Consider the following 27,462-nt stretch of genomic DNA (forward strand, 5'->3'; position numbering starts at 1 on the left):
TCCACAAAAACAGGATTAATGTAATGCTTTCAGTAACTTGCTTTACTATGACACTTTATGATTCATACATGTATAACATTGGTTTACTTTATATCTATTTTGTATCTATTTTCTATTTATATCTATTTTACTTATCAATTATATTCATCAAATATTATTATATTGTTTAAGTTTAAATGTTTAAAGCATGCAAACTTTAAATCGGAAGTCTTGAATCGAACCGAATAATTAAAGCTTTTGACATAAACGCACAATGCAAGTATTGGAATATTTGTGGTTTTAACGGCAAGTTTTTTACGACTGTATGACTGTATAAAAATTGTGAACCGTTGTATCGTCATGAATACGCAATGTATTACACAGATAGTATCACAAATGGTACGAAATGGATTTCGAGTTTCTGCCGGAGATATATGAGTGCTTTAAAAAGCTCGATGTTTTCAACCGCATCGTCAGAACCAGTGGCAAAAATCGATGTTCTGGTAAATATCCACTAAAATCCGCACACTAGAAATGGAACGTTCTTGTATTTTCATGTGCGAACAAGAGTTTTTCACAAAAATTTTGGTGAACCATCTAGTTGGCAAAGCTGATACTTTTGTGCGACATGCAACTGCATAACTGCACAAACATGGTAATTCTTCTGTCTTTTATATCCTATAAAAATAATCAAACACGGACAAATACCAGAGTTTCAGTTCACCTAGTTTTCAAATAGATTTCGCTAATATTCAATTACTGTCACTTTTATCATCGATAAAACATATGTACAATAAAATTAAAAAAATAAAAAAAAACAGAAATCATAGATGCAATTTACATATATACAATTTATATGTAAAATGTTTTTTTGATAAAAACATCTTCACTCTTGGTAAAGAAAATATTGTCTTTGGAATCTTTTTGTAACATTTATACTGTTGTACATTTTAGACGAAAACATTCGTATATTTATTTAAAATAAACTTATGATACTTTTTAATGTGTAAAAATAATTTTAAATAAAAATACATCAAATTTAAAAGAGAAATGAAAAGAACATGTGCGTGTATATTATTTTTTGATTATTTCAATATCAAAAACCAACTAAAATAAGTCTTTAATAAAAATAAATATTGTTTTACCTGTTATGGCTAATACAATGCTTTTAGCCAACAAAACATTAACTTTCATTTCTTTAGCCATCAAATGTACTTAATTACTCGAAGCATTTTATTTTATTATGATTGAAAATGTTCACAATACAAAGTGAGCGAAATGAGAGAAATACTGAATTACTTCCGAACGATATATATATATATATATATATATATATATATATTGCCACGAGGTAACAATGTGTCGGCCGGCAACCACGATGTATTGCACTTATGGTAAACAGCGATAACGAGCAGCGAGTCGCTCGCTTATAATGCCAGGACCTTCTACTGAGAGAGAAAGAGAAGCAGGAAGCTGCGAATCTCTTGGGACTCCTGCGGGAGACCGTAATATTGCGTGCGCGTTTTTCTCTCACAACAAAAATACTAATTTTATCATGAAAACAAGATATTTTATATTTAAAATACAGATAATTCAAAATTAAAATGAAATCGTTTTCAGACAATTAATGTAAGCTTTTCTCATTTTTCTTCACAGACTATGTTTGGTGTATTTTATTCCTGGAGCATCCCTCCACGTGAAAAGAATATTTCAGATATCACACAAGTGCGAAAGAGAAATTCGCATTGATTTCTCTCTTCGAGCACGATATGTAGTTCGTTAAAAGGCATGCAACAAAATGCAGATGCGCGCGTTTTTCGCGCGCGTCAGTACAAAGTTCTCCTGCCTCATCGTTTTTTGTTTTTCTTCTCATCTTTCCGCCAGGGCCACGAATCCCTTAGGCGCCCCGTCGCTCTCGCAGAAATGAGTTTCCGCGGAAAACTTTCGAATCCAAGTCCGACTTACCGCTGCGGGATATTTCGCATCTCCGCTCCCCACGACGACGATCTCCGAACCTCGTTTTTCTTCGTGAAGAAACTATCTGACGACCATCCTTCTGAAAGTACACGCACATTATATAAACATAAACGGGCAATCAAGGAATTTTTGTGCCCAAACGAAATTACAACGTAAACATAACAACCTCTTTTTCTCGGTTTTCTCAGATCAGATAATTTTCACGTATCAATGAAACTGTAATGTTTGATCGTTACATTTTCATGTATAAATGGAGTAACAATAATAGCAGTATTGGCAACAATAATATCAGGAGTAACGGATACACAGCAAATCGGTGAAGATCAAAAAAGTAGGTTTTCTTTGATGTTACTTACCGTTTTCCATTATGGCTGCTCGCTTCTTCTTTCGCAGTTCACTCGAACACGACTCGAATATGCGATAAAAATCATAGCTATAATTGCGATTGCGACACGCTGACAACTTCACACGAACTCCGTGCGATGGTGAGATTCCGAGCTCGAAAAATGAATAATCGCCTGCTTCAATCGATTTGAAAATATATTCCCGATGCGCTCATCCGTCATTTTATTCAACACTCCGATACTATTATCGCGGAAAAATGCGGAGACATGCAGAGCGCTTCACTATATCACTTCGAAACGACTTCGTAACGCACCGCGCGCAACGACTTCAGAAATGATCGGACATGACTCGAACGCGGTGAAAATCGTAGCTAATTGTCCTAATTGCGGCACTCCCAATGTTTATCTCAATACACAATTTATCGGAACGGGCAAATAACGGCGATTCCGCGACGCAGGAATTTACAGTGCAGTTCGGGTGTTCGGTAGATGCACGACATGAACTGCTCGAAACAACTGCTGACAATTTCACAATATTGCTACGCGAACTCTGTGCGATTGGCGAGATTCCGAGCTATGAATAATCGAGAAACGAATAATCGCCTGCTTCAATCGATTTGAAAATATATCCCTGACACGCTCACCTGTCGTGTTATTCGACACTCCGCGGTACTTGACTTCATGGAAAATCGTTATCGAAAACCGAATCGCGGAAAAACGGAGAACGCAGAGCAATTCACTATCACTTCGAAACGACGTAACGCACCGCGCAATGACTTCAGAAATAACCGCTCGAGTCAAAGCACAAATCGGCGAGCAGTCCGATCACGCGATTTATATGTAACAACCCACATAAAACGAAAACCTCCATTGGACGTCCAATGGACGTCTGTCATGGAGGTTCAGACCATCCAGTGGACGTCCTTTAGACATCCAATGGACGTCTGTCATGGAGGTTCAGACCATCCAGTGGACGTCCTTTAGACATCCAATGGACAGCCACTAGAAATCCATAGTTCCGCTTTGCGCACGTCCAATGGACCTCCATTAGACATCTTCACAGACGTCCATGGGACGTCGATTGGACGTTTTGTGGATCATTAATAGAGGGTTCACGGAGCCTCGGTGGACGACTAACCAACGTTCCGTGGATCATTAATGGAAGCTTCATGGAGCCTCGAAGGACAACCCAGGCAGCACACATTGGTTTCAAAGCCGTTATAAACGTTTTAACGTAACGTTTCATAACCATTTTATTGAAACGTTTATTTAGGAGAAAAATGTCCAACGAAAAAACGTTAAGAGAAACGTTTCTTTTTCGGGAAAAAACGTTTCAGAAACCATCAGAAAAATATTTGTCAATTCTATATATCAGTGCCTCAAAGATAGACAGAGTTAAGTCACATTTTTGTAAAAAACTAGATTTTTATATTTTATGAATTACTCTCTAAATTTCGTGTAGTGAAATCTCACTCTTTTGGAATGAGATATCACTTCAAGCAATAATGATTTCAAAAGAAAAGAAGAAGAAAAGAGTACTGGATCGGTTTTCCGGATGGTTATTTATAAGGTGATAACGCAAATGTTTCTTGCGAGAACGTCACGCCTGGCCTGGCCATCTATCGGTCGCTTGGTGAATCAGAGGTGGGAATCTCACACACACACTTATGTTGATTTTTGTCTCTTGTTCCATAATCGAGTACATTGAAACGTATGATGTAAAAATAATTAATACTCGCAAATTAAGTAGAAATTACTATTTTTTTCTATATTAATTATATAATTTTGAATCAATTTAATAAAACACATTTTTCGTTTCTGTGGAAACGTGAAAAATACGTTTTTAAAATTTAGGTCTAAAAACGGTTTCTATTTAAACCGTTTCTTAAATGGTACTTTACGTTTCTTAGACATTAGATACGTCTAAGAAACATATATTAGACTAACATGTGATGCCTGGGGACTAACCGACGTTCCGTGGATCATTAATGGACGGTTCATGGAGCATCGATGGACGTCTATTAGACGTTCCGTGGATCATTAATGGAAGCTTCATGGAGCCTCGATAGACGACTAACCGACGATCCGTGGATCATTTATGGACGGTTCATGGAGCATCGGTGGACGTCTATTAGACGTTCCGTGGATCATTAATGGAAGCTTCATGGAACCTCGATGCCACGAAACGTCGGTTAGTCATCCATCGAGGCTCTATGAACCTTCCATTAATGGTCCATGGGACGTACATTAATCGTCCACCGAGGTTCCGTGAATCTTCTATTAATGATCCACGGTACGTCTAATAGACGTCTTTAAGACGTCTAAAGGCAGGAGCACAGACTTTTGCATAAGCGCATAAAAAGATGCATAAGAAATTTGATTGGTCTATAAGCATGTGCATAAGGAAATGGACCAATCAAATTCCTTATGCATCTGTTTATGCGCTTATGCAAAAGTTTGTGCTCCTGCCTTAATGCAGATCCACTGGACGTGCAAGGCGGAACTATGGATTTCTAGTAGCCGTCTAATGGATGTCTAGTGGATCTCTACTGGATGTTCCGAATCTCCATGACATACGTCTAATGGACGTCCATTACAGATTTTCGGTGGATGTAAATTTATGTAAGAATAACTTCAATTATATACATATATTATTAATAATTAAAAATAAATTCTATAATATTGTGAATTTCTAAATGTTAAACAAAATTAGCTGAAAAATTGTAATTAATAATGAAACTTAAATATTAGTTTATTGGAAATACTCTATATGTTTAATAAATCTATTATACATCCATAATGGATGTCTAATGGACATCTGCAATGGATTTGTAGAGGACATCTATTATGGAGATAGGATGGACCTCTAATGGACGTCTATCTGACTTCCACTATGGAGATATATATCCCATGGAGCTATGGAGGTATCATGGATCTCTAATAGACGTCTATCTGACGTCTATCGTGGAGATAGATGTCCCATGGAGCTATGGAGGTTTCATGGACATCCACTGGATGCTAATTTCTATGTGGGAAATGTTACATTACATTGTAACACATAATATCCCAATACAATTTTATGAGATAATATTTTATATTTCTAATAATTAATTATTGTCCTATAATCCTTCACGCGATAATGTGATAAAGCGTAATTTGATTAAAGTATTAACTGCTTAATCAAATATTAATTATTAGCACGATCATTATCATCAAAATATTAAGTAATAAACTTTGTTAATTAGAGAGAAAAAGAATATTAATATTAATATATTATATTAGTATATATGCAATGATAATAATTTTAATGCGGATGCACATCCGTTCGATATTTGATCCCTTAATGTTTGACTCACGTAATCATAGCTAACTTCACGGTGTATCGCGACGATTCGATCAGCACTGTTTTTTCGCTCCGCGCTTTTGCTACGTGTCATTTCAGCCGGGAATCAATTCTGCAACGATACATCGAAAGTATTTTCTCGAAATACGTTATCGTAAAATCATTGGTCGCGGACGTTTAAGATTGATGAGAATAATAATCGGCGGTACTAGCGCGATGTTCGTCTCAAAACATTTCACTCGTCCAAGATCCATCGTCTCGAGTATCTCACTCGTGCAAGCAATACTGCGTGATGCTGCGCGCGCAATCAAGCGCATCGGATTATCGCGAGCGCGGTAAGTGGGTTCATTAATTAAGATACTCGGGACTAATTAAATCAAATGGGGGTTGGAATTCTCATCAATCCACTGCGATACTCGCGATTGATGCGCCGCGTCTCGGTGAGCGACGTCGTGATCCGCGCATATCAGCCTGAAGTTGCTGTCAGGTAATTCGGTTTCCTCGTTTGAAACATCGCGACGTTTCCGCGAGCGTTCGACGAACGTCGGGAGTGCAATGTCGGGAGTGTCGTGCAAAAAGTGACAGCGATCGACGCAAATACTCGCGCGAGTGTAATTATAACCGCGTGATTTTCGACGTGATCGGCACGTCGTCGTGCTCGGAACAGTACAGCGGATTAGACGCGGAATTATGAATTGGGATGCAGGCTCCGAATAGGATGCGGAATCGGCTCGCAGGAGCAGTGGATCATGGCAGCCTGTTGTCTACATCGATGCATCGAACGGCGAGTTAATCCTGCATGTTTTCTTCCTTATGTTGCTAACGATCGCGCTTTTTTGCACGCGACTCGCGTCGCATAAATATACGTACTGCAGCATCAACGAATAATGAGTCGATAATTAAAACTCTAATCGAATCATCGTTGAATTGCCGCTGCAATTGTGAAGGTTGGTACTTTATATCGATCTGTTCCAACTTCTGTCTGTTCTAATAAAACAGCGACATGATACTATTTATTCCTGTCTCTCGACCTCTTTCTGACATCTCAGCGTTGATCGAATCTTAATATCGTTGAACGCAGTTCATTGCACGACACGAAAATCACAGCAGCATTACTGCAGTGAAAGATCCATTAGGTCGTAATCTGTACGACGTATTCGATAACGTTCGTTCTCATTAAACAAGACTTCCAAGTCAAACTGAGTCTCGGGTTATAGTTTTCTTCTAAGAGCAATTTTTGCCGATCGATTATCGAAGTATTCGACTCTTTTATTACGAGAAGCGTTACTTTTGATCTTGCTGATCTTTTCATTGAAACACCTCGACAATCAGATTAAATAAGTGATTTAAATATAACTTCTTGACAATTTTGCCAAAATTTATTTAGAGAAAACGAAGAAATGAGAAATCTAACGTAATTTCAAGATTGAATTTTAGATATGAATCTTATGTTATCTGCAAACAATTATTTACATAAAATTTCGAAGAATTTTGAAACTGTGCTGCTATTTATATACATCGCTAATTTCTGCATCAAGCTTATTTATTTGATGTATGCATACAAGTGCGCTGGTGGAGGTGGCGCCACATAGCGGTCATGTGTGAACTAATACAGGATTACACGATTGAAGAGAGAAAAAGCGTGTGACATTATTATTAACAAAAAGAAAAAGCAAACTTCCGCGCAAATAGTTGGAAAATTTAAGGTAATCCTCAAAGCGGTAATTCCCAGATGATAACAGTATTTATCATTGATTTGCATTTGTAGTACAGGATAAGACAATTCTAACCTATGCATAATTTTGTAGGAATATATAGTTTTATAAAATTGATTTTTAGATGACATCTCGCGCGAAAGTTCTCTTGAATTTTGTACGTTACTCGTCAAATCTGAGACGGAGGATCAAGTGGAAGGACGCAGAGGGTAATCCAGAGGGTGTAAAATACGGATACATTACATACTTTCCGAGGTATATGAGGTTATGTTGTAAAGTATTAGGTATGGTGTTTTAATCCTTCCAAGAGAAGACTCCGTTGTTCGAAATGCCCAAGGAGCGGTTTTTTATTTATTACATATAAGTAAACCGATATTTCCCAGAAATCCATTATCTGCTGAACTCGAAATATTAATATTATTTTTATCTTTAATAAGTTGTGACGTCTTCAGTCAAGGAAGAACGAAAGGCGCTGTTATCTGAAACATAAAAATTTTGTGACGGAATTATTAAATAATTACTTAAATGTATTATTTTCAAAAATTCGGAAGGATTGAAGCAACAGAGATTTATATGATAGCAAATTTTATTCTTTCAATCGTTGGTTTGGACATTCCGATGTGCACTTGTAGGCATCCAAATGAAGTTGACCCAGCGTTTGAACCGAGCAAACTGTTTATTATAAAATTGGTGAAGCCTTTTAAGGGTAATCCGTGGTGGGAGAAGAATGTACTCAAACAGTTAGGTTTTGATAAGGAGGTAGTGCAAATTTCAGAGCATATAGTACGATTGATGTTTGACAAACTTTTTATTTACTTAAGTGTCACTCTTGTAGAAAAGGGATCCAGTGATTTGTAAAAATACGCCAAGTTTGTGCGCCATGCTTTGGAAGGTGAAACATTTGGTGGTGATCACGCCCATTACGTTACCTGATAACATGCCAACTGCGGATGATCTAAATAGCACGTATTTACATTTACACAATGGCAAGTTTAGTGCTATACCAAAAGTAGATCCTGTTCGTATAGAAGCTACGGAAAATTTCACGAAGAATCCGAAAAAGCTGGATGGTGAAGGTGTAGAAAACAAATTAAGATGGCAGTGGAATGTTGGACGTGCTATCTTTAGTAATTCATCGTAATGCAAATGAGTGTAAATGTTGATGACCATAGCAATAAAAATGGCATATAAGAATGAAAATGCAAAACTTGAAATAATGTCTCAATAATTCCACAATATTTCGCTAAAGTTTTTCTTAAAAATAACGTTGAAATAAGAGAGAAATAATATATAAGCGAAATATAAAAAGCATAATTTCGTACTTTAGAGAGGTATAAAGGAAACAGTTGAACAAATAATATAGTTTATTTATGTTTTGCATATGTGGTCAATCGACCGATTTACAACCTACTAACAATAATGTTAAAATTTCAGTGTTTTATTTAATTCTTTGTTTTAAAGCATCCCATATCCCCCCGGGTCTCTTAAAATTGTTCGATTACTCTCAATTTCCTGAATTAAGAGAAATTTGATACGAGATTGAATCCATCAGATATTTATAATAGAAATTAGTAATTAAATTGGCAAGTGTTTTTGTGCCAAATGTTTAATTAAATTAAATGGCAAGTGCTTTTATATATGTCAAATCTTTGTCAGGATAGATCCAACTTTAGACTCCCATGAATAAAAGTACCCGGTGGATCTGGTACACCTCATAGGCGGGAGCAAGATCGATAAGATGCCTCGCAACAAAATTTCGTTATCTTATGAGTTATGAGTTTCTCAATTTACCTTTTGTCAAAAAGTTCAAATAGATGTAAATCTTAAATTTACAACAATACAATCTTAAATTAAGATTAGATTATTGTTGTGCGTATATAATAACGATAGTATGATATAATAATAATATAATCTCAAATTGGATTAAATTAAGTTTAAGATCATATTATTGTTATAGCACAGCTGTCTTTCTCAGAATCAACACGCACTTACTTCGATCTTTTTACACAGAGATTTTACCAACTCCGCGTAAGATATCAATATTTTATTGCGGAACATCTAGTATAAGTGGAAGATGAGTGCCGCTTTGGGTCAGTCGTGCGGACCTATCTAGATACAGTGTTCCAAAAAGAATAAATAAGTAAAATAGAGGTCAGAAATAGTCTAGATTTTGCGCGAGTGAGACTCGCCAATCCCGACTGTCGTCAATCAACTCGAACGATCCGGAGACGATCCGCTAGGCCGTATCCAGAGGACGTCCTGTCCTTCCGAATTTTAGCAAGCGTACTAATAGCGCGGTTTTCTCTGAAACTGGACTCGACCGACTAATCCTGGGACTACCTTCGTCGCCGTCGACGAAAGGCCCGATTTACTCCCTTGCGATACTAAGAAGTGAACTAGATTGTTGGAACTGTAGTTAAATCTAATGTCAGCTATTCGTATCCACTACTATGATTCTATGAAAACAATTTCGGTCTCATATATACTCGAGGAATTCGAAAAGTCTCGGTAACGCGAACCGTTTTGGAAGTCCTAGTAATGGAGAGACAGTGATCGCCGTCCTCTTCCGATCATTCGTACTTTACGATCTTTCCTTTCTTGGTTTAACATGCGGTCTCTTGAGTGACGGTTTACTCGTGGATCTAATCCTATTAACCCTTTATAGAGTTAATTTTTGTCTCGCATTTTTGCATTCAATATTTTTCCAAACTGGTATACCAACTTCTATATTAATTTAGCGCTTCGCGTAAAGTTAACGTTACGTTCTCTTCACGTAATCTTAACAATGAATGAATAATTGCGCGATATAACAATTTCATTGCAAAAGTGATACTTTCGATAGCCACGTTTTTTCGCACAGGGCGATAGAGCCGTTTTCACCTAACATAACAATAAATTGATAACAATGGGTGATTCACGAATAAAACATCATCCAAACAACCTCTTATGAATCTACGCGGAACTGGTTCGTCTTCGATTGCGCAGCTTCCAGAAACGCCGATCCCTCGATGTGTGATGAATCGAGATCGTGTTCTGCGACGTCCTGGGACCCTTTTCCGGCATGTACATCCGTAATAGTCGCGCTGCCCTTTCCTCCTGCGACCTGTCCGCCGCTTTTCCGCTCAGGAAACTCAGTAGCTTCATGCTGCGCCTTTTTATCCTCAATCTGTTCAGGAAGTTCGTCTCGCTGGCGCTGGACGAACTCGTACCGTTCTGATCGTCAGAGTCCTCTTCGAATCTCCTCGATCTCCTCAGCTGTTCCATCTGTCTTCTGCTTCTGTACCTTCTTCTATCGCTCATTTCGTCCGAGTCCTCCCTGCGCAACACCTCTAGCCTCCTCTCCGCTTTCATCTTCTCGGCGTTGCGCGAATTGGTTTCCTCCGCTCTCCTTGCGACGGACTCCAACTCCATCAGACGTTCGGCCTCCTTCGAGATCTTGGGCGATTCGAAGCCGGTCCCGTCTGGTCGCCTCGCGCCATCCGCGTCCACGTCGGACAGCTTACGGTGCAGGTCGACGATCTTCCGGCGGAACTCCTCGTCCTCCTGGTTCAGCTTGGCGAAGACGCGGTCGCGCTCGTCCGCGTTCGCACCGATGCCCGACTTGGACGTCGCTTGAAACCGCTGTCACCACCATCCGACCTGGTGCTTGCCGCTGCCAGACGAGTCCTCCTCCTCGGGCAACGGCTCGAGCCGTCTCCTACCCAGGAAGCAGCGTAGCGAGCTCAGACTACCGCCACCGCCCAACAGCTGATCCATGCTCAGCTCCGGCAGCGAGCAATCCTCGTTCTCCGACTCCTGATCGGCGTCGTCCTCCACCGACAGGTTTAGGCCGTAGTTGTCCTCGCCAATGGCACCGGCGCCGCCCGCACTGCTGCTGCTGCAGCCGTTCGGCGGCGGCTAGGGAAGTCAGGCACAGCTCGGGCTAGTGATTCTTTGCAAAAAGAGAGGGCAAGCGTCGTCATGCAGGCAGGCGTGCGAAGCTTACAGTCTATTTTGCGCTGCGTCACCGCATCGCGGACATCTATACCGAGGCAACCGGGTCAGCCTTGGTAAAGCGAAGCGGATTCGCACCATTTCGAGAGCGTCTCTCTCTTTCTCTTTCGCGGCAGTAAGATAATTAGAACTCAAGATTGAACTTTAAGGAAAAATTGACATTTGAAGATGCGTGAGTTAAATCGAGATCAGTACTAAGGCATTTAAATTTGAAATAACGCGATCTAAATATAGATAATTGCGATTCATATCCTAGATTTAACGCTACATGTGATCATCTAGTTTCTCGGTTTTATCAAATAACAGTCGCTTTTGATATACCGTGAATCTAGAATTGCACATTTAGCGATAAATGTGCAACAAGTGTACACGAATCGTAATTTGCGAAATAATACCGTTGCAAACGTTATTTTGAATGCTAATTTCGTATTTCACGTTATCGTATTACATGTATTGTATTGTACACGTAACTCTCAAACTATTGTCACACTCATATCGTGATAAATCTACATTTACGCGGAGTGCAATTTCAGTAAATTAATGCTCCGTTGTAAATTAATGCTCCGTTTTCAAGCAAGCTCATATAAAAATACGTATCAAGCAATCATTATTTGTTTTATGCAATACAATGTAGATTATAATTTATGATGCAAACTATAACAAACAATTATCAAAAGCATTTTTATCTGCACACAGTATCCAATTCAGAACTTATAAACTTACAAAAGCATCACAAGAAACGATAGTAAGAGTCTTAAAATACAAAAATAATCTACGCAAATTGAAGAATTTGACAAGCCCACTTTGCATAACTCTTACTTTTGAGAACATGAATTTAAAAGACTGAAATAAGAAATCTTCGGATGTGACCACTTGATACGCGAGCAACAAAATCTCTCATATGTAACATTGGAACTTGATCCATTGTGCAAATCTCCAAGCTTTAGCTATTTATTTTGACATGTGAAATATCACACAATTCTAGTCGTAAACGTCATTACCGAGTTGGCGGTAAAGCTCTCGTCGTCCGGTCCCCCGGAGGTCGGCGTGCCCCAAATGTCATCACCGGAAGTTGCTCCGGATGTAGTGCCCTCCTCGTCATTCGGATCCAAAGAGAATTCAGTTCGCTCTGGTGGTACGGGCGGTTGAAGAAGATACCCACCGACACCTTCACTGAGTTGCTCTAACAAAACCATTTTACTGACAACGTAGCTGCTCGCTCGAGCGGTCCACGCTCTCAAACCGGAAGGCGGCGACTCCGAGTCCCTATTGTCATCATCCCCTTGTTCGTCGAGCTCGTCATCCTGATCTAAGCTGCTCATCGTACCAAACCGTCTCAATGCTCTGCAAATACAGTTGTTTAAAACATCGAATTGCTTCTAATTACTTGTTGAAAAGTCAACCATTTAAAAATAAGAATCATTTCTCTTTATAATAGTTTCAAAATTATTAATTTTTAAGTAGACATACATTTATTATTTAATAATTATAGTTTTATAAATACTGTACTTCTGTGAAAAATGTGTGATAATTTATCAGATTTGAATACCAGTTGCTAGCTATGTAGACTAAACAAATCTAGTAATGTCTGATGCTTCTTCTATTGTTTCTAATGATTTTGAGGAGACATAAATTTGTCGTTTTCGATTATTACCTGTAAGGAGGTTCTCCATCACAGTCGAGATCATCTTCGCTACCATCCTCGGTGTTACCATCTGCTGGCGTATAACTGGGACTGTTACGTCCCGGACTGTCGTGCAATCCATTTCGTAGTCTGTGTTTCTTGCAAAGATCAGGAGTCGGTGGAACAACTGAGATTTTCGGAGGCAACGGAGAAAACGGGTCTCTCTGCAATGGTGGCGTAGGACATCCTGATCTAGAATATAAGCACACATTGTAGATTCTTATAATTGTTCTTTTACTTTTTATTATTTTTGATAGAAGCTCCGATAAATCATTATACATAAATCAATAGTAGCTCCGATAAATCATTATAAATAAGAATATAAATTTTATTTTGACTATTCGTGAATAAAATAATATTTAAATAATGAAATTTCACAAAAATTATATATTTCCAGTATTTAATGAAGTAAACAAGTTTGTTGCGCGTAAAAATCATTCATACCTGTGACATCTTCGGCAAATACTGATAGAACCCATAGAGTTCTCTTTTGAAGATATATAACTCCCGTTTTTTCGTATTATGCTATTTGATTTCACAGTACTCAAACTAGCGCTCGACGTAGTGCTATGTTGCTCCGCGTCGGAATTTCCTGTGGCGACTTCCTCCGTGTCCTGGCTAGTTGACCTGCTGGTGCTTTCCCGGGGTGTTCTGGCCGCTAACTCTTCGGCCGTCCACTCTTCAAGAGACCCTTCGTGATCCGGAGGAGGAATCTGGTGCGAATTACGCACCCACTGAGCTAGGTGATTATTCTCCCGGGAATGCTTCAGAATTGTATCCAAACTCTCGCCAGACTGTGACTCCTTTTCCTCTTCATCAGGTTGCTGAGTCTCTCTCGTGATCTGTTATATTCAAGCACTGATTTTAAATAATTTCACACAAACATGTGGATCATTATACCTATTTATGTGTTTCTAGTAATCATCGCAATTATATTCATTCTAGTATGTTAGTTTATCAAAATTTAACACAAATATTTTTTTAATTTGTCTACATTTCTTACGTTGTTCTTCGAAAATGTGTAAATATTAATAAATTTCTATCAAATTAAATATATAATACATCGAGAACTATTTCAGACGATATTATAATGTATCGTCAATTTCCGCTTACCTGCGGACTTTCCGTAGACTCTTTAGTCGTGGCGAAATTACCGGCAAGTGGATTCTCTTCTGGACTATCCTGATCCGATGAACCCAAGCCGCAGCCTGTATTCACATAGATTCTAGAATGCAACGAAAATTGATCTGCATGAATATTACTTCGTCCATCTGCGCGATGTCCCGCTTGCGTCTCAAAGCCGGCAGAAATTCCTCAAGCACATGCGTATATGTGCCACTCACATTTGCCGTTGTAGAAGATTATGCCAGACAGCTTTCTGCTCTGGCGTGGGCGCTCGTAGAATTAGTACACGTCTTCGGGGTCGACTATGAGGACTGCAACCGCCACTGTTCACCATCTCCACGTGACCGTTCTCCGCGTTGCCGTTTGCGTTTATGACGACCTGCAGCCGAAACTCCGTTGGTCTTTTTCGCACGGTGAAGCACGCCTCGGCAATGCTGGACAGTCGCAGAGGTTCCTCGGTGACGAAGAGCACGCGGTCACGAGAAACCCGCGCAAACACTAGGAGATCAGTCAATAGCAGCGCCCAGGACGGCTGCAGACGTGCTCGACCTTCTACTTTAGCGAGGGCACCGCCAAAGAGCCTGAAATAGATAATCAATTTTCATAAATGCCGCATTTGAAATAATAATTAAATTAAATAATAATTAATCAAATTAAAAGTGGCGGTTGCAGATTCTTATAAAAGAAAATTTATTAATTTCTGATTTAACTTCATTTCGCTGAATCTCAAGAGAATAATTCACGAGTTTATGCTTATCATAAATTTCCATGTTAAAGTACGATTTATTTGTTTGTAAAAAAATTGTTAATTGTGATGGAAATATCTTAAAATTCTACAGAAATTTAAAAAGAGATCGTTTTATAGTATTTACCATCGTCTTCCTGGCATTGCTAAGGTAAACGGCTTGCATCTTGCAAATACTAATCGAGACTCCACTTCTTGTAGACTTAGTAGAGGCCTTCCAGTGTCTCGCGGTGGTTCCATCACTCCCGCGTTAGCTGTGGCTTCTCTGTAGCCTTGGGCTAAGTCTCTCGCTTGCTGACAATTTCGCGGAGACGCCTGACCCAACAATCTCGTCATCTCTCTGCAAGCATGAATTTACTACGAAAACGGTACGGTTTTCGTTTTACCGATGCTACAAACATTTAAAGATAGCTTCTTTATACAAAACTTCCTTAATATTTTAACAGAAATTTAATTAAAATTTTAATCGAAGTTTTAATAAATAATTATGAACGATACATAATCTTGCATGCATAAAACTCTCTACATGAAAACCATGCAAAAAAATGTAAAAATATTGATAATTTTCATAAATGAATAAAATTCTCTTATAATATATTTAATTTTAATTATAATTAAACAAATTATAGCTCTCTCGATATTTTTCACTCATTGCACATTGATGAGCACTTTAGTCAAAACTACGAATGGAAACACGATCAATTAGCTAATTATGCCAACCTGTAGTGCTCTAAGGGTAGCAGCAGCACCCCGGTGAGGTCGGGACGCCGTTTGTGCGGCACGGCAGGTTCGCAAACCAGTTTGGCGAAGGCCGTGTTCCGTCTGAGGGCGACCAGGAGGCAACAGGCACGTTGTAGGCCACTGAGGTATCTTCGATAGGCAGCTGTGATTTTAGGAACTCTGCAGAGATAGCTATCGACACCGCCGCCTTCGTCTCTAATCTCCTCCGACAGCTTGAGTAGCTCGTCCAGATTTTGAAACAGAATCAGGTAGTCCGCTGCCGATAGCACATCGCGTCGCTCGCACAACGGTACCATAAAGCGCGTGTGGCCACTCTTCAGAACGCCGCAGTATCTGCTTTCTCGTACGGACAGCTCCTCCTCGGGTGGCGCGTCTGGTGCCAAATTCGGGAAGACCTGCTCGAGCGAATCGCCAGAGAATTTCGCTTTTATAGGAAAGAGATAGATAGTTGACTACTTTGAGGCAGAATACTTTTGCATCTTTCTTTCTATCCTTGCTCTAAATAAACAAAGCTCGTCGTTTGCACTTGTGCATAAGATAATGGGAATGTAAGATAATGCATAACTGATTGCACGATTATATACGTAAAGCAGTGCTATGTTTTTAATAGCCTGTGCGACGCAATGTGGGCAGCAATTGAGTATAAAAATAGAAATAATTTTTGAACAAAGTGAAACGATTAAACAAAGTAATGATAAGGTGATTGAGATGATCCCTGAAATACTTAATTTTACCTTATTACTCCCAATTTAAGATGGTGGAATAATAAAAAATCTAAGACTTTCGCGCTGATCACTACTATCAGTTCTGGTTTTTGGATTAAAGCCGTATTTTTTGTTCTTTTGATTCCGATGTTTTGTGAACATTTAAATCCACTTCATTAGAGTCGAGAAGTAACCTGATATTGTTCCGAGTTGCTCCTCGGTAAATGTCCTTATATATAAGTGAAATCTGGTCACTTCTTTAGGATTTGGCAGGAGAGAGGAAAAAGTTAATTGGTTAATCAAATTTTTAAAAATCAAAATGACAAAAAATGTGGCTTTATCTCGGAAACCAGAACTGGTAGAATAATTTTAGTAATTTTAGTAATGTTTAAAGCCCACTCTTTGAGGTAACGAAACAAAAACATTCCTTAGAATTACAAAGAAATTAATTAAGAAAGTACATTGAATAATTCGATGAATAATGAGTAAAATTATAGAAATATATGATGGAATGGGTATAATAAATAAAACAAAACAAATGATTGGAAACAAAACTTGTTGCAACAAAAAAGAGCAACCTTATCAAGGTACAAAACATAACTGTATCATAACTTAAACGGCATCTCCCACGCGAGAGATGCGCGCGCTATACACATTACACGCTCATTACAAATAAAATACGGAGGAAAAGTAAGGAGAAATAAAAGAAAAAACAATTTACATAGATATGTGCCGCCTTTCACACGCTTCTCGTGATAAAACGAAAAATAAGCTCTGAATAACGCACGCTAATAGTACGCGCCTAACAAATTCGTATACTTCTGCTATAATGAAGATTTCTCACTAGAAATATGAAAATTTTCAGTAATTTTATAAGTGAAAATATTACTAAGCATTTATAATTTTTTCAATTTTCAAGTATCTAAGAAAATAATATTGGACATCTCGAAATTCTACGAAACGGCCAACTATACGTCTGCCGGATATCTAAGAGAATATTAATAATAATTATGAAAGCGCTTTTATATGCGCGTAAATTTGCGCAATTAAATCTTGCAGTTTTGTGTTCTCCAATTGCTATCACACATCTCCCTGATTAAGAACAGGTATTTACGAAACTGCATTGATATATGTACATTTATACCCATAGATATATGTATAATATTATCAAATACATATCTCCAAATTCTTACGAGATAATTCAGCATATTGATAGCAATTAAAAAATATATATATATATCTTCTACGATATTGTGAATAATCCGCAAATTACATATCTCACGTTGTAAATACTCAATCGAATGATAATTCTTTAACCCTTTTAACGCCGTTGCATTTTGAAAAGTTTTGAAAAGGTTTACATTAAACCGCATGTGCACGTGAATAAAAGTTTCTACATATCGTCTTTCTAAGATGTCTCATCGAATTTTATGCCGAACAAAACTTGACATAAGTAAACTAACTTATCCAGAACAAAAATAAAATTTTTAACAAATAAACTATTTAGAGCACTGTGCACCTCTGAATTTTACTTTACAACGACATTCATTAAGTTCTTATTTAATGATAATTTCACATCATAAGAGCCAAAAGAGTTAACTATAACTCTTCATTTCTCTAAATCAATTCTTCAAGCAATTTACTATATATCCGCGCGATTATAGCAATCGCAAATTTAAATCACAGTAGCGGTATTTTTTGCTACATAAGCTCCGTTATTATTCCATATGTAACGTTTCTTCGCAATCGGAACACCGCCGATTAAGCATTATTATATCGCTACGACAACGTTCACACGAGGACGCCAGTACCGACCTCGGCGTTGAACGTGACGTGTTGGCTATTGGGACCGACGGAGGAATGTTGAAGATTGGCATTGACCGAACTGGGCCTGTGATGAGCGCTGGATGAATGGGCACCGCCCTTGCGATACACCTCGAGCACCAACTGGTTCGTGGCGGCCTGAATGAGACCCAGGATCTCATCTCTAGGTCTCGTTACGACGTTCATCATCTCGACGAAGACCACATGGTCGCCTGGTCGTAGGCCGGATCGTTCCGCCGGACTTCCCGGATCCACGCGTTCTACCCGCGGAGGTCTGCCCCACGATAATGAAAATCCCCATGGAATCTGTCGAAGAAATGACGAATTAGCAAATTTGGCTAAATAAATATTGATTAAAATGATTCCATGGAATGTTTAAAACACTAAATTTATATTCATATTTACTAAACATACTATGTATAGATTTTACATTAATTACTTATTATTCTCCTGATAACAGACATTTCTATCATTTTACGAATGTATATTTCTTCCGACTTTCTTATACTTTTATCTAAAGTTACGCTAAACGCACCAAATTGACTGAGGTTTGCCTTATCAGTCTTCTCGTGATAGTACAGGGCGTTCTGCCACCCTTCGCGGTAAAGCCCGGATGTAGAGGTAGGCCCGTCAGAGGATCGACCGGTTCCAGCTCCAAGTGCCGCAGGTACATCAAATCGTCCGTTCCTGAGTTATTATTATCTGTCTCGCCGTCTCTGGACAAGGGTGGCGATACAACGCAGTCCTGAGGTACGCTCGCAAAAGGAGTGCTTGTGTTTCGGACGGATCCGGCTTCTAGAGGGTGCCATGTTGCTTCCTGCAAATCAATCCTCTTAATCCTCTTGTAATCGAAAATCGCGAGTGTTTGAAGAAAAATATATGTAATATCCAATCTCCAAATTTAATTCAAAATTTGATCGAAATGTTTAATAAGGAAAAGTGAAAAGTTACACAATGTCGTCTCACTGTATTTTTGTTCCTTTCTCCACACACACGTGCGCGCGCACGCCACGAGAGAGAAAATTTGTTTCAGATTTGTCTAATATTGTGATCAACAATGACATAATACTGGACTAAAATACTTTAAGAAGAATCATAATCGAAATCAAATTTAAAAATGATTATCTTAAAAAACCAAAATTGCTATGTGAATATATAAAAATTTATAATTACGATTATTGCATGACTCATGCCTACTCTAGAATGAATGTATTTAGGATATCACTTTCGATGATGAAAAGTCAAGCAATCCGATATCAGATAATGCCTGTGCTCGAAGCGCATAATCTGCTTAACCCTGATACGAAGAGCTCATCGATATTACGACAGTCACTATATCTCGACCGGGCTAGAATAATTAACCTACGAATCTTTCGCATAAAGCAGCAAAAATATAAACTTCTCAACATTTATTCTATTGTTTATTTATAAATTGTTTAGAAAGTGACTAATCGAGCAGACATGAGATGCTTCTGATATTTTAAGAAATATTCCGAGTCTTAAGTAAATACTCAGTACACTTTACGGTATATACTCGTCTAGGTAAAGAAAAGCTTTCCAGTGATTTGTTCTCTCTCTCCCCCCCCCCCTCTCTCTCTCTCTCTCTCTCTCTCCAGACGCTGTTTCAATATTCAAGAGCTGATATAGCAACAACTTTGATAGACGTCTAGACATTCTAACGCTATATACTTAAAATATCGACAGCAAACGACCGAAGCTCTCTCGAGTAAATACTTGATATTTCGATATATTACTTTGTATCCTGTAGAGAAAGATAAGTTTTTCAATAGTTTATAACAAAGCTTTTCGCAGATAATACTTCGATGTTCGACTATTGTAACAGCAAACTTTAACAAAGCATTCGGATATATTCCAATAACGCGATATACTCGAAGCAAGCTCGAATGGGCGTCTGTCGATCAAGTGTGTTAAATGAGTGTTTGAACTTTCGTAATATTTACGTGATATTTACCTTATCTTGGGACAGAGGCAGAGGAAGAGTCATGCAGCCCAGCAGCTCGCTACGTCTGAAACATGCGAAAAGAGACACGCACTTAAATTTCCACCTTCCAAAGTAAATTTGCGAAACGTGCACATACGTTCATGTGTGTGCACACGCATGTACACGCTATATAGTAGAGTATATCGCGAGACGTGACAAGCGTGGCCGGAATGTCTCGCGCACTGTACGTGAATAGGCAGTAGCAGCAGGAGGGTGAAAGGGATGTAGACAGAGAGATGCACGTGGTGGACGTGGTGCGCATGATCTCGGGGAATCGATTCCCCTCCTACCGCAAAAGGGGAACTCTCGGACGTCCAGAAATTAGTTTAGACATTTGAATGGACCACCGGCCGAGGGGATACGCGATTCCGAAAAACATCGTCTATTACATCCCTGAATTTTTCAAATTTTTTGTCTATTAAGAGTCTATTAAATATTAATAGAGCTGTGGATTTGAAAAATTTTATTAGGATTCAAAAAATTGTCGCAAATTGAAATGTAAAAGATCTTGTTCTACGTTCAGACGACAATTTATGTCTCGTGAAATTTGATTTTTTTAATTTGAAATATGAGACGGTAGTAAAAGGGTATAATGTGAAATACTTATAACATAAAATAATTCTCGACTCATAAAACAACTTAAAGTAAAACGTAATACTGTTGAAAAGTTTTACCTCTAGGGGTAAAACATATAACATATTTTCTTTACAAAAACCTCTCCACATTTATGAGAAAGTGTTTCAACAAAAGTGTGAAACATATTACATTTTATCCATAAAGCAGTTTTTATTAAATAAATTTCTTGCCTAATTATCGTTTAAATTAATATGATCTATTTAGTATATTTTTACTTAAAAAGCATTCAAATAGCCTTCGGAAAGCGAAGCTTCTTGCGGTTCTTGGTTTTTCGATACATGAGAAATTCTCGAACAGCTTAAAATTAATGACTATTTGACTATTGACTTCAATTGAGCAATTCGAAGAATAAACAAGCCAAGGCCGAAGTAGGAGCGCGAAAGAGGTCGATCGTCGATCGAATATCGAACGAGAAGAACGCTTTCTCGCGAGGCAAGCATATCGACGTGCATGCGTAAAAATAAACGTAATAGTCGTGGATGTAACTGATCGGCGTGTCTAAGTAAACGTAAATTTATGGATGCACAAGTCGAATCGAATCGAATCGAAAACTTAGGAACTTAGTGCGGAACTAAAATAAATTTGTCAGTTCATCGACATAAATTCCGCGGTATTCGGTGCTTCGTGCTCGCTTTTGCAAATTTCGCGAGGCTTTCCCACGCCGGTGTTACTGTTTCGCCGACACACTTCGTGAGATCGCTATCTTGTGCACGGTACGAGGCATCACGTGCTGCTTAAGTCCCGCGAGTTAACGTATAACTACGGAGCTTTATCGGGACGAATTAAACGGCGGATGATTTGCCGGCTACCGGTTAATTTCGACGTCTCTATCCTACGGCCCTACTATTACGATTAGCGAAACAGGCAAAACAGATAGATAGATTATAGCTCTGGCGTTATCGGGACGTGTTCTCCAACGGTACAGTTGTTCTAAAATTTATGCTGAATTTATTCCATAATTTATCCATAATCTTTTACTTCATCTGGGAAAATCGTGTTCTATTACATGCATGAAAACACACGCTGTTTTTACAGTTAAAGATTACCATAGAAGATAATTAACGAGCTCTATGATGTACAGCAGTTTACATAAAATTAATCTTTATTTTAGAAATAAAAAATCAGAGAAATATAAAATCAAAAATAATTATTTTTAATTTAATTCTTTCTATATAAAGACTTATTTCTCGATTTTCTCAAACAATGTATTAGATCGCTTTCATCATAATCAAATTTTTCATATAGCCCTTTTTTGTAACTTTTTAATTATTCGAACACATCATTGCTAATTCATCTTTCACAGTATTCCTTCAGCAAATGCAATAATCTCTCGTAATAAAAAGTCAATAGATATGAATAAATAAATTTACAGACAACGAAGCGGCGGATTTACTCAAAACTTTATCTCGCGCAGGCCACTCAGGTCTCGCGAGATTTACGGTCTTAATCTGCACCCAGTATCTTCTATCAGCTTCTATCTCTTTCTCTCTCTCTCTTCCTCTTGTCTCCGCGGAGCATGCTCACCTCGCACGACGATCCCGGTGCCAGACGGCGATGTCCAGGGACGTGGGCCTGTGACCGGTGCAGTGACTGTTGTACGCCGGGCAGGGAAGTATCAGGGTCTCGCGAAACACCGGGTTCGGCGTGGCACGATGAACCGCAGTCCTCTTGACGACACCCTCGCCACTGATGTTCTTCAGACTCGCTTTCACGTACGCGTGCACCGGTCCCTCGTACGCCCGCCGCAGGTCTTTGCACCTTATCACTGTGAAAACCGAAAATACGAAAATTATAAAATGAAATGTGTTGATATGTGAGAAGAGCTCTGTTCCATTGAATCTCGAGGTGTGTGATGAGATGATAATAATTGCAGAGAATTTCTGCAGGGTTTCGTATTTATGCGAATATCTTTTGTGTTCTTTATAGAACGAGAGAATTCTTTGAATTTTTTTATTATTCTTTCTGGAATGACTTATTCTAGCTACTTATGATTAATTACTCAAAAAATGTAACAAACAGTAAAAAGTGCTAGCTTCCGTGGCTTTCGAAATCTTTCAAATATATATTTTGTTTGGTAGGAGAGGTAGAATTATCTAGCAATGAAATGATCGACGGGCTATTATAATATTTGTTCTATTTTCTTTTCATTTTTCTGTGCATCTCTTCAATTTTTATAGATGATAAAATTGAATCGTGAAAGTACATCACGAAGTGAGAAAATAAAATGAGAAAAGATGCAGTAATAAAACCTTGTTTAATCCAGATTAGCACTTTCGCGTTGCCAGGATAGATCCTTGAGCATTATAACAGAAAGCGTCAGCTTTTCAGCTACGACTATATAAAACTAGCCATGTTTGCTTTACAAACAAGAACGTTCAAGAGATAGAAGGATGTTTCTAATGTGTGCAGCACTTGGACACGTGCGTCAATAAAGTCTGCGGCACATGGAGCATGTTTTCTACCGGTTTCACCTACTTTCACAAGTTTTGCTACATCTACTTTGCATAATTGAACATGTTTCGATTTTTACGATTATGTTCTCTCGCCATAATGCAATATTGTATGCGATTGTATCGCGTATTTCTATAGTCTTTCCTAATTTGATAGGTCAAGAACATCTTATCAATTGTACATGATACACTATAATATCTACTTGAACTAAAAATAATCTGCTATAAACGAGAGAAATTGAATAAACAAAAGGCAAACGAAAATGCGGGATATTTGTATGCGGTCTCTGAATTGTTTTCTCCTGCGTCGAAGTAAATTTCGCACTGCGCGATGGCACTGCGGGTACGAGAGGAAACCCGGAGAATCGACACGCTCCGAGCTCACTCTTACGGCTGACTGTATCGCGGCACGCACTACTTGCGTCCGAGGATGCCTGACTGATGCGGCACTCGCCACTGGCTCCGTCCATACCGAGGCTCTATGCATCGCATGATCCACTTTTCGACGATTACCGCACATCGCGACATTGCATTTCGATTAATGTCAAGCAGCACGGCACGACAGTAAACCGACAAGTAGGGTGAATTCGCAGAAAACACTACTGTCGTCCGCTAAAAGTAATTCTCCTCCCATTGCTGTAAACGAATCAGTTACCGAAATAGGTACAATCGCAGAGAAAATATTTTTCCGCAGAAAATGCAGCATGATGTGGGCAGTACGAGCAATATATTTCCGGGATAAACTATCTTGACACTGCTCGAATTCACCCCCACGTTCATCGATTCACTCTCGTATACGAGGAGTAAACGAGCATTCTGGAGTTGTTGAAGAGGCACGGGCATGTTGCGATGTCTCTTCAGGAAGCGGCTTCGCGGCTCAAATCGTGGGCCTCGATCGACTCACGTTGATTCTATGGGACGTTCACGAGACGCGTCAAGCGGCGAGTCGACCGGATGCGACGCGTTCCGCGTTGATCGGATGCGGCGAGATCGATCGGCGAGAGCAGTCGAAAGGACGTGCCTCGTCGTTGAAGATGAGCGGAGATCACGATTGTTTACACAAGGACAACGCGATGATGATTAATGTCGGTAGGTCTACTAACCAGAATCGAGCCACCAGAAGGGTCTGTGGGTTACTGGCACAGTGTAGTGCCGAGTGCGGGGTGTCGAGCACCCTCGAAGCATCCCCTCTCGCGATGCATAACTGGCGCATGCTCGTGAACATGAAGTTTCAGGGATGTATAAGGGTAACTAGTCGGCCCGCGAATAGATAGTAAAAAATTAATTGATCACTTTGATTTAAAGAATTTCTGATATCAACATCAATATTAAAAACAAATTAATTCATTAAAGTTATTGCATTACTGTCAATTAAAGAAAATTTTATCTTTATATATTGTAGTAATATCAATATTAATAAAACTAATTAAATACACGGAAATATCAATATTAACCGAACAAAACTTTTACTCTCGAAAGGATATGAATAAATATTGTTATTAACTGCAGCAGACATTTTTTGTAAGGAGTATGTATATTTTTTAGTAGAATTTTCGTTCTACTAAATCGTTCACTTTAATATGATTTATGCTAAGTAATATTAATAACAACAATTTGTAATATTTGATATATAATGAAACGGTATTTTCTAAATTTTTCTTTTTTTGAGGCATATATTTGCACCTTCCTCGTTACGTTCACTTTCTTATTATCATTAATTTACACCAGACATGCATAACATGCTTACCTCGAACGTGTATTTGCTCCGCTACGAGAGAGCACTCTATTTCGATCGATCCACGACAGTTAGATCTTGTCGGTAGTTCGTCTTCGGGGCTGAACTTCAAGCACCTCCTGACAGTTGCAACCAACGGAACCTCCGGAGTTGTGGACACAGAAGTGACGAATGATTTCGAGCTCTGTAGGTCATCCATCATGGACGACTTGGGACTATCGAGGTCCCAGGAATTGGTCTTTCTACTGGTATCCTCCTCCTTGCGGTCTTCGCGGAGGAAAGACGTCTTCATAGCTGGCACATGCTTCTCGTCCAAAGTCGAGTCGAGATCGGTTTCTAACGCAAGTTTTTTCACATTTGGATTGACAGCCTCGATCAGGCCGTCCTGATCCTTTGTGGCAGGACTGCACGTTCTCTTTGCTCGTTTACCCTCCACCGTCTTGTCGCCGTCCTTTCGCGGACGTTTCCGTCGAATGCCGCGCTGCCTCTTCAGCGTGAACTCACCCTCGAGATCGTTGAGAGGTGACGCGAATGCCCAGGACACTGGCGAAGGGTCTTCTAGGAGTTGACTGACCGATGATATAGAACTGTCGTTGCGTGCAGGAGATTCTTCTTCCACTATTTCGTCCTGTTCTGCGATAGTCTCGTACGTGTGATCTGTCATCTTTGAATCTGGTCGCTTCTCACACGATGCTTCCAAAATCTTGGTCCTTTCCTCGGCGTCGCCCAGTAAAATCTCGGCCACAGTCTTGCTTCCAAAATTGACTTCTTTTTCTCTGTATTGCATATATTTTTTATTTAAAAAATTATTTTATAGTACATTTTATGTATGACATGTAAATTATATCTCTCAGTTTGCATAGCTCTTGAGTAATACTTATTTTTCTATTATTTCGTATAATTGAATAAAAAATATATTTAAATTTTGCAAGACGATTAATAACAATGTGTTAAAGAACATTTTTGTTTTATTAATGTAAGGCATAAAATAAAACTTAAACTAATTGTAAGCATTAATGAGAACCAAGAAAAACATAACATTTTTCAAAATTCTCTATGATAGCATTTTCTTTTACTAATCTATTTTTCTAAATTATTACTTGAAATCATTAAAATTATGTGTTTTTCATCTTTTCGATTATACATCATCCTTACCTATGAAGCACCTCCGTCACAGTATTGTCCATATTCTCGTATTTCGGTAAATCCTGATCTATGGTGAGACTTGACAGTTTGCCGACGAGTGGCGTCTGTCCTTGAGCCCCTTTTGGTTTAAATGGACTGATTGCTTGAGCCAGTTTAGTATGATAAGGCGTTTTACATCGTGCGTGAATTTTCGTAATCTTCGCCAGCTTCGGAAGATATGGCGTCTTCACCATCCGTGTCTTTGGCTCACTATTTTGAGGATAATTCTTCGTCTTCGCCCCCAACGGCATCGAGCCTGCCTCCATCACGTCTTCGGGACTGGTTGCCATCGAAATTTGCTGGAAGAAGTCAGAGACGTGCGACTGCAGATTCGCTCGAGCCTCGTTCACGACATTCTGCGGTAGCTCGTTGTCGCTCTGAAAGTTCTTGGCGCGACTGTTCATGAAGAGCGCGGGGTCCGTTGGTAGAGTCAATGCGGTGGAACACTTGCTGCCGGGTGGATAATACGTGAGCGGACCAATGTCCGTGTCCACCCTCGGCGTGCTTTGGTAGAAGCTTTCGGTGGTCGAATTCTCCACTTCCTGTGACATGGATTGACGCTTGCTAGACCTTAAGTGTGGCTTTGTTGCCTAGAAAATCCATTGATTAATAAAATTATAGACAAATTCGAGATAAAAAGGAACTGATGTTGTATTAGTAGGCAAGAAACAATCTATTTTTTATAATTTTTATTAAAATATTGAGGAGAAAGATGAAACGCACTTTTTCAAAAATTATATTTGTTACTTACTAAAAAAAATCATTAAAAGAGAAAATTTGATCATACAACAAAAATGGAACTCACTTGAAAATATGTCCTCAAGTCGGTTCCATGACTTCTGCATCTTTTTCTTCGAGCTGGTGTCGTTCTGGATGTGTTCGATGCATTTTGAGTAGATACCTGTATGTTTCGACAGTTAGCCGAGGTTGGCGGTGTATTGGACAAGTCTCGAAAAGGTCGGCGGGGTGCCTTGTTCAAGGTGGGTGGACCATGAGGTGTCGAACTGGTCGTCGACAAGGATCTTGATACCGTCCACTTCAGCATCTGTGGGCGAAAAGACAGAACAAACGATTTTAAAAGCTAAAATTAATTTGAAATTGTATTCAAGTGCTTGTCGTAATTGTTATTAAACTTTATAGTAAACTTTTTATCAGACAAAATTTGAAGAAGACTGTAAAATCATAACGGTTGATGTCTAAAGGTTAATATCTTACTTCAGGAAATTACAGGGCTTGATCTAAGCAAATTTATGAGGAAGTCTCTTATTGGGTAAATCTAG

General features: G+C 38.9%; 2 protein-coding genes across 3 annotated transcripts; one reads left to right on the forward strand and one right to left on the reverse strand.

Annotated features, from left to right (window-relative positions):
- Positions 1-7,200: 7,200 nt before the first annotated feature.
- On the forward strand, positions 7,201-8,569 carry LOC105285154 (39S ribosomal protein L30, mitochondrial). 2 transcript variants are annotated; one of them, XM_011349154.3, is made up of 4 exons: positions 7,201-7,349; positions 7,483-7,613; positions 7,991-8,117; positions 8,194-8,569. In XM_011349154.3, the coding sequence occupies exons 2-4, from the start codon at positions 7,483-7,485 to the stop codon at positions 8,497-8,499; spliced, it is 564 nt and encodes a 187-aa protein (XP_011347456.1). In that variant the 5' UTR covers positions 7,201-7,349; the 3' UTR covers positions 8,500-8,569. The 2 variants fall into 2 exon arrangements, with proteins under 2 accessions (XP_011347456.1, XP_011347457.1); XM_011349155.3 differs by having other exon boundaries at positions 7,215-7,349; positions 7,452-7,613.
- Positions 8,570-10,627: 2,058 nt separating this feature from the next.
- Positions 10,628-27,242, reverse strand: LOC105285153. Its single transcript, XM_026970159.1, has 15 exons — positions 26,988-27,242; positions 26,153-26,772; positions 25,010-25,773; positions 22,337-22,577; positions 20,147-20,201; positions 18,710-18,991; positions 18,166-18,480; positions 15,626-16,041; positions 15,033-15,245; positions 14,379-14,741; positions 14,149-14,260; positions 13,480-13,877; positions 13,006-13,227; positions 12,353-12,695; positions 10,628-11,255 (listed from the first exon to the last, which is right to left on the reverse strand). Exons 1-15 carry the CDS (start codon positions 27,225-27,227, stop codon positions 10,983-10,985), a joined length of 4,857 nt encoding a protein of 1,618 aa, XP_026825960.1. The 5' UTR covers positions 27,228-27,242; the 3' UTR covers positions 10,628-10,982.
- Between the last annotated feature and the right edge of the window lie 220 nt (positions 27,243-27,462).

This window comes from Ooceraea biroi, chromosome 6 (assembly GCF_003672135.1).
Source record: "Ooceraea biroi isolate clonal line C1 chromosome 6, Obir_v5.4, whole genome shotgun sequence".
Classification (NCBI taxonomy): Eukaryota; Metazoa; Arthropoda; class Insecta; order Hymenoptera; family Formicidae; genus Ooceraea; species Ooceraea biroi.

What these genes read in the sequence shown, in the direction of transcription:
- LOC105285153 (XM_026970159.1), bottom strand. Translation starts at nt 27,227, where the DNA reads ATGCTGAAGTGGACGGTATCAAGATCCTTGTCGACGACCAGTTCGACA. An exon ending in CACCGGGATCGTCGTGCGAG is followed by an intron (nt 20,202 to 22,336) that starts GTGAGCATGCTC and finishes CGCATGTTTCAG; the next exon opens with ACGTAGCGAGCTGCTGGGCT. An exon ending in GCAATGCCAGGAAGACGATG is followed by an intron (nt 14,742 to 15,032) that starts GTAAATACTATA and finishes TATCTATTTCAG; the next exon opens with GCTCTTTGGCGGTGCCCTCG.
- LOC105285154 (XM_011349154.3), top strand. Translation starts at nt 7,483, where the DNA reads ATGACATCTCGCGCGAAAGTTCTCTTGAATTTTGTACGTTACTCGTCA. An exon ending in TACATTACATACTTTCCGAG is followed by an intron (nt 7,614 to 7,990) that starts GTATATGAGGTT and finishes GTGCACTTGTAG; the next exon opens with GCATCCAAATGAAGTTGACC. An exon ending in AGTTAGGTTTTGATAAGGAG is followed by an intron (nt 8,118 to 8,193) that starts GTAGTGCAAATT and finishes TCACTCTTGTAG; the next exon opens with AAAAGGGATCCAGTGATTTG.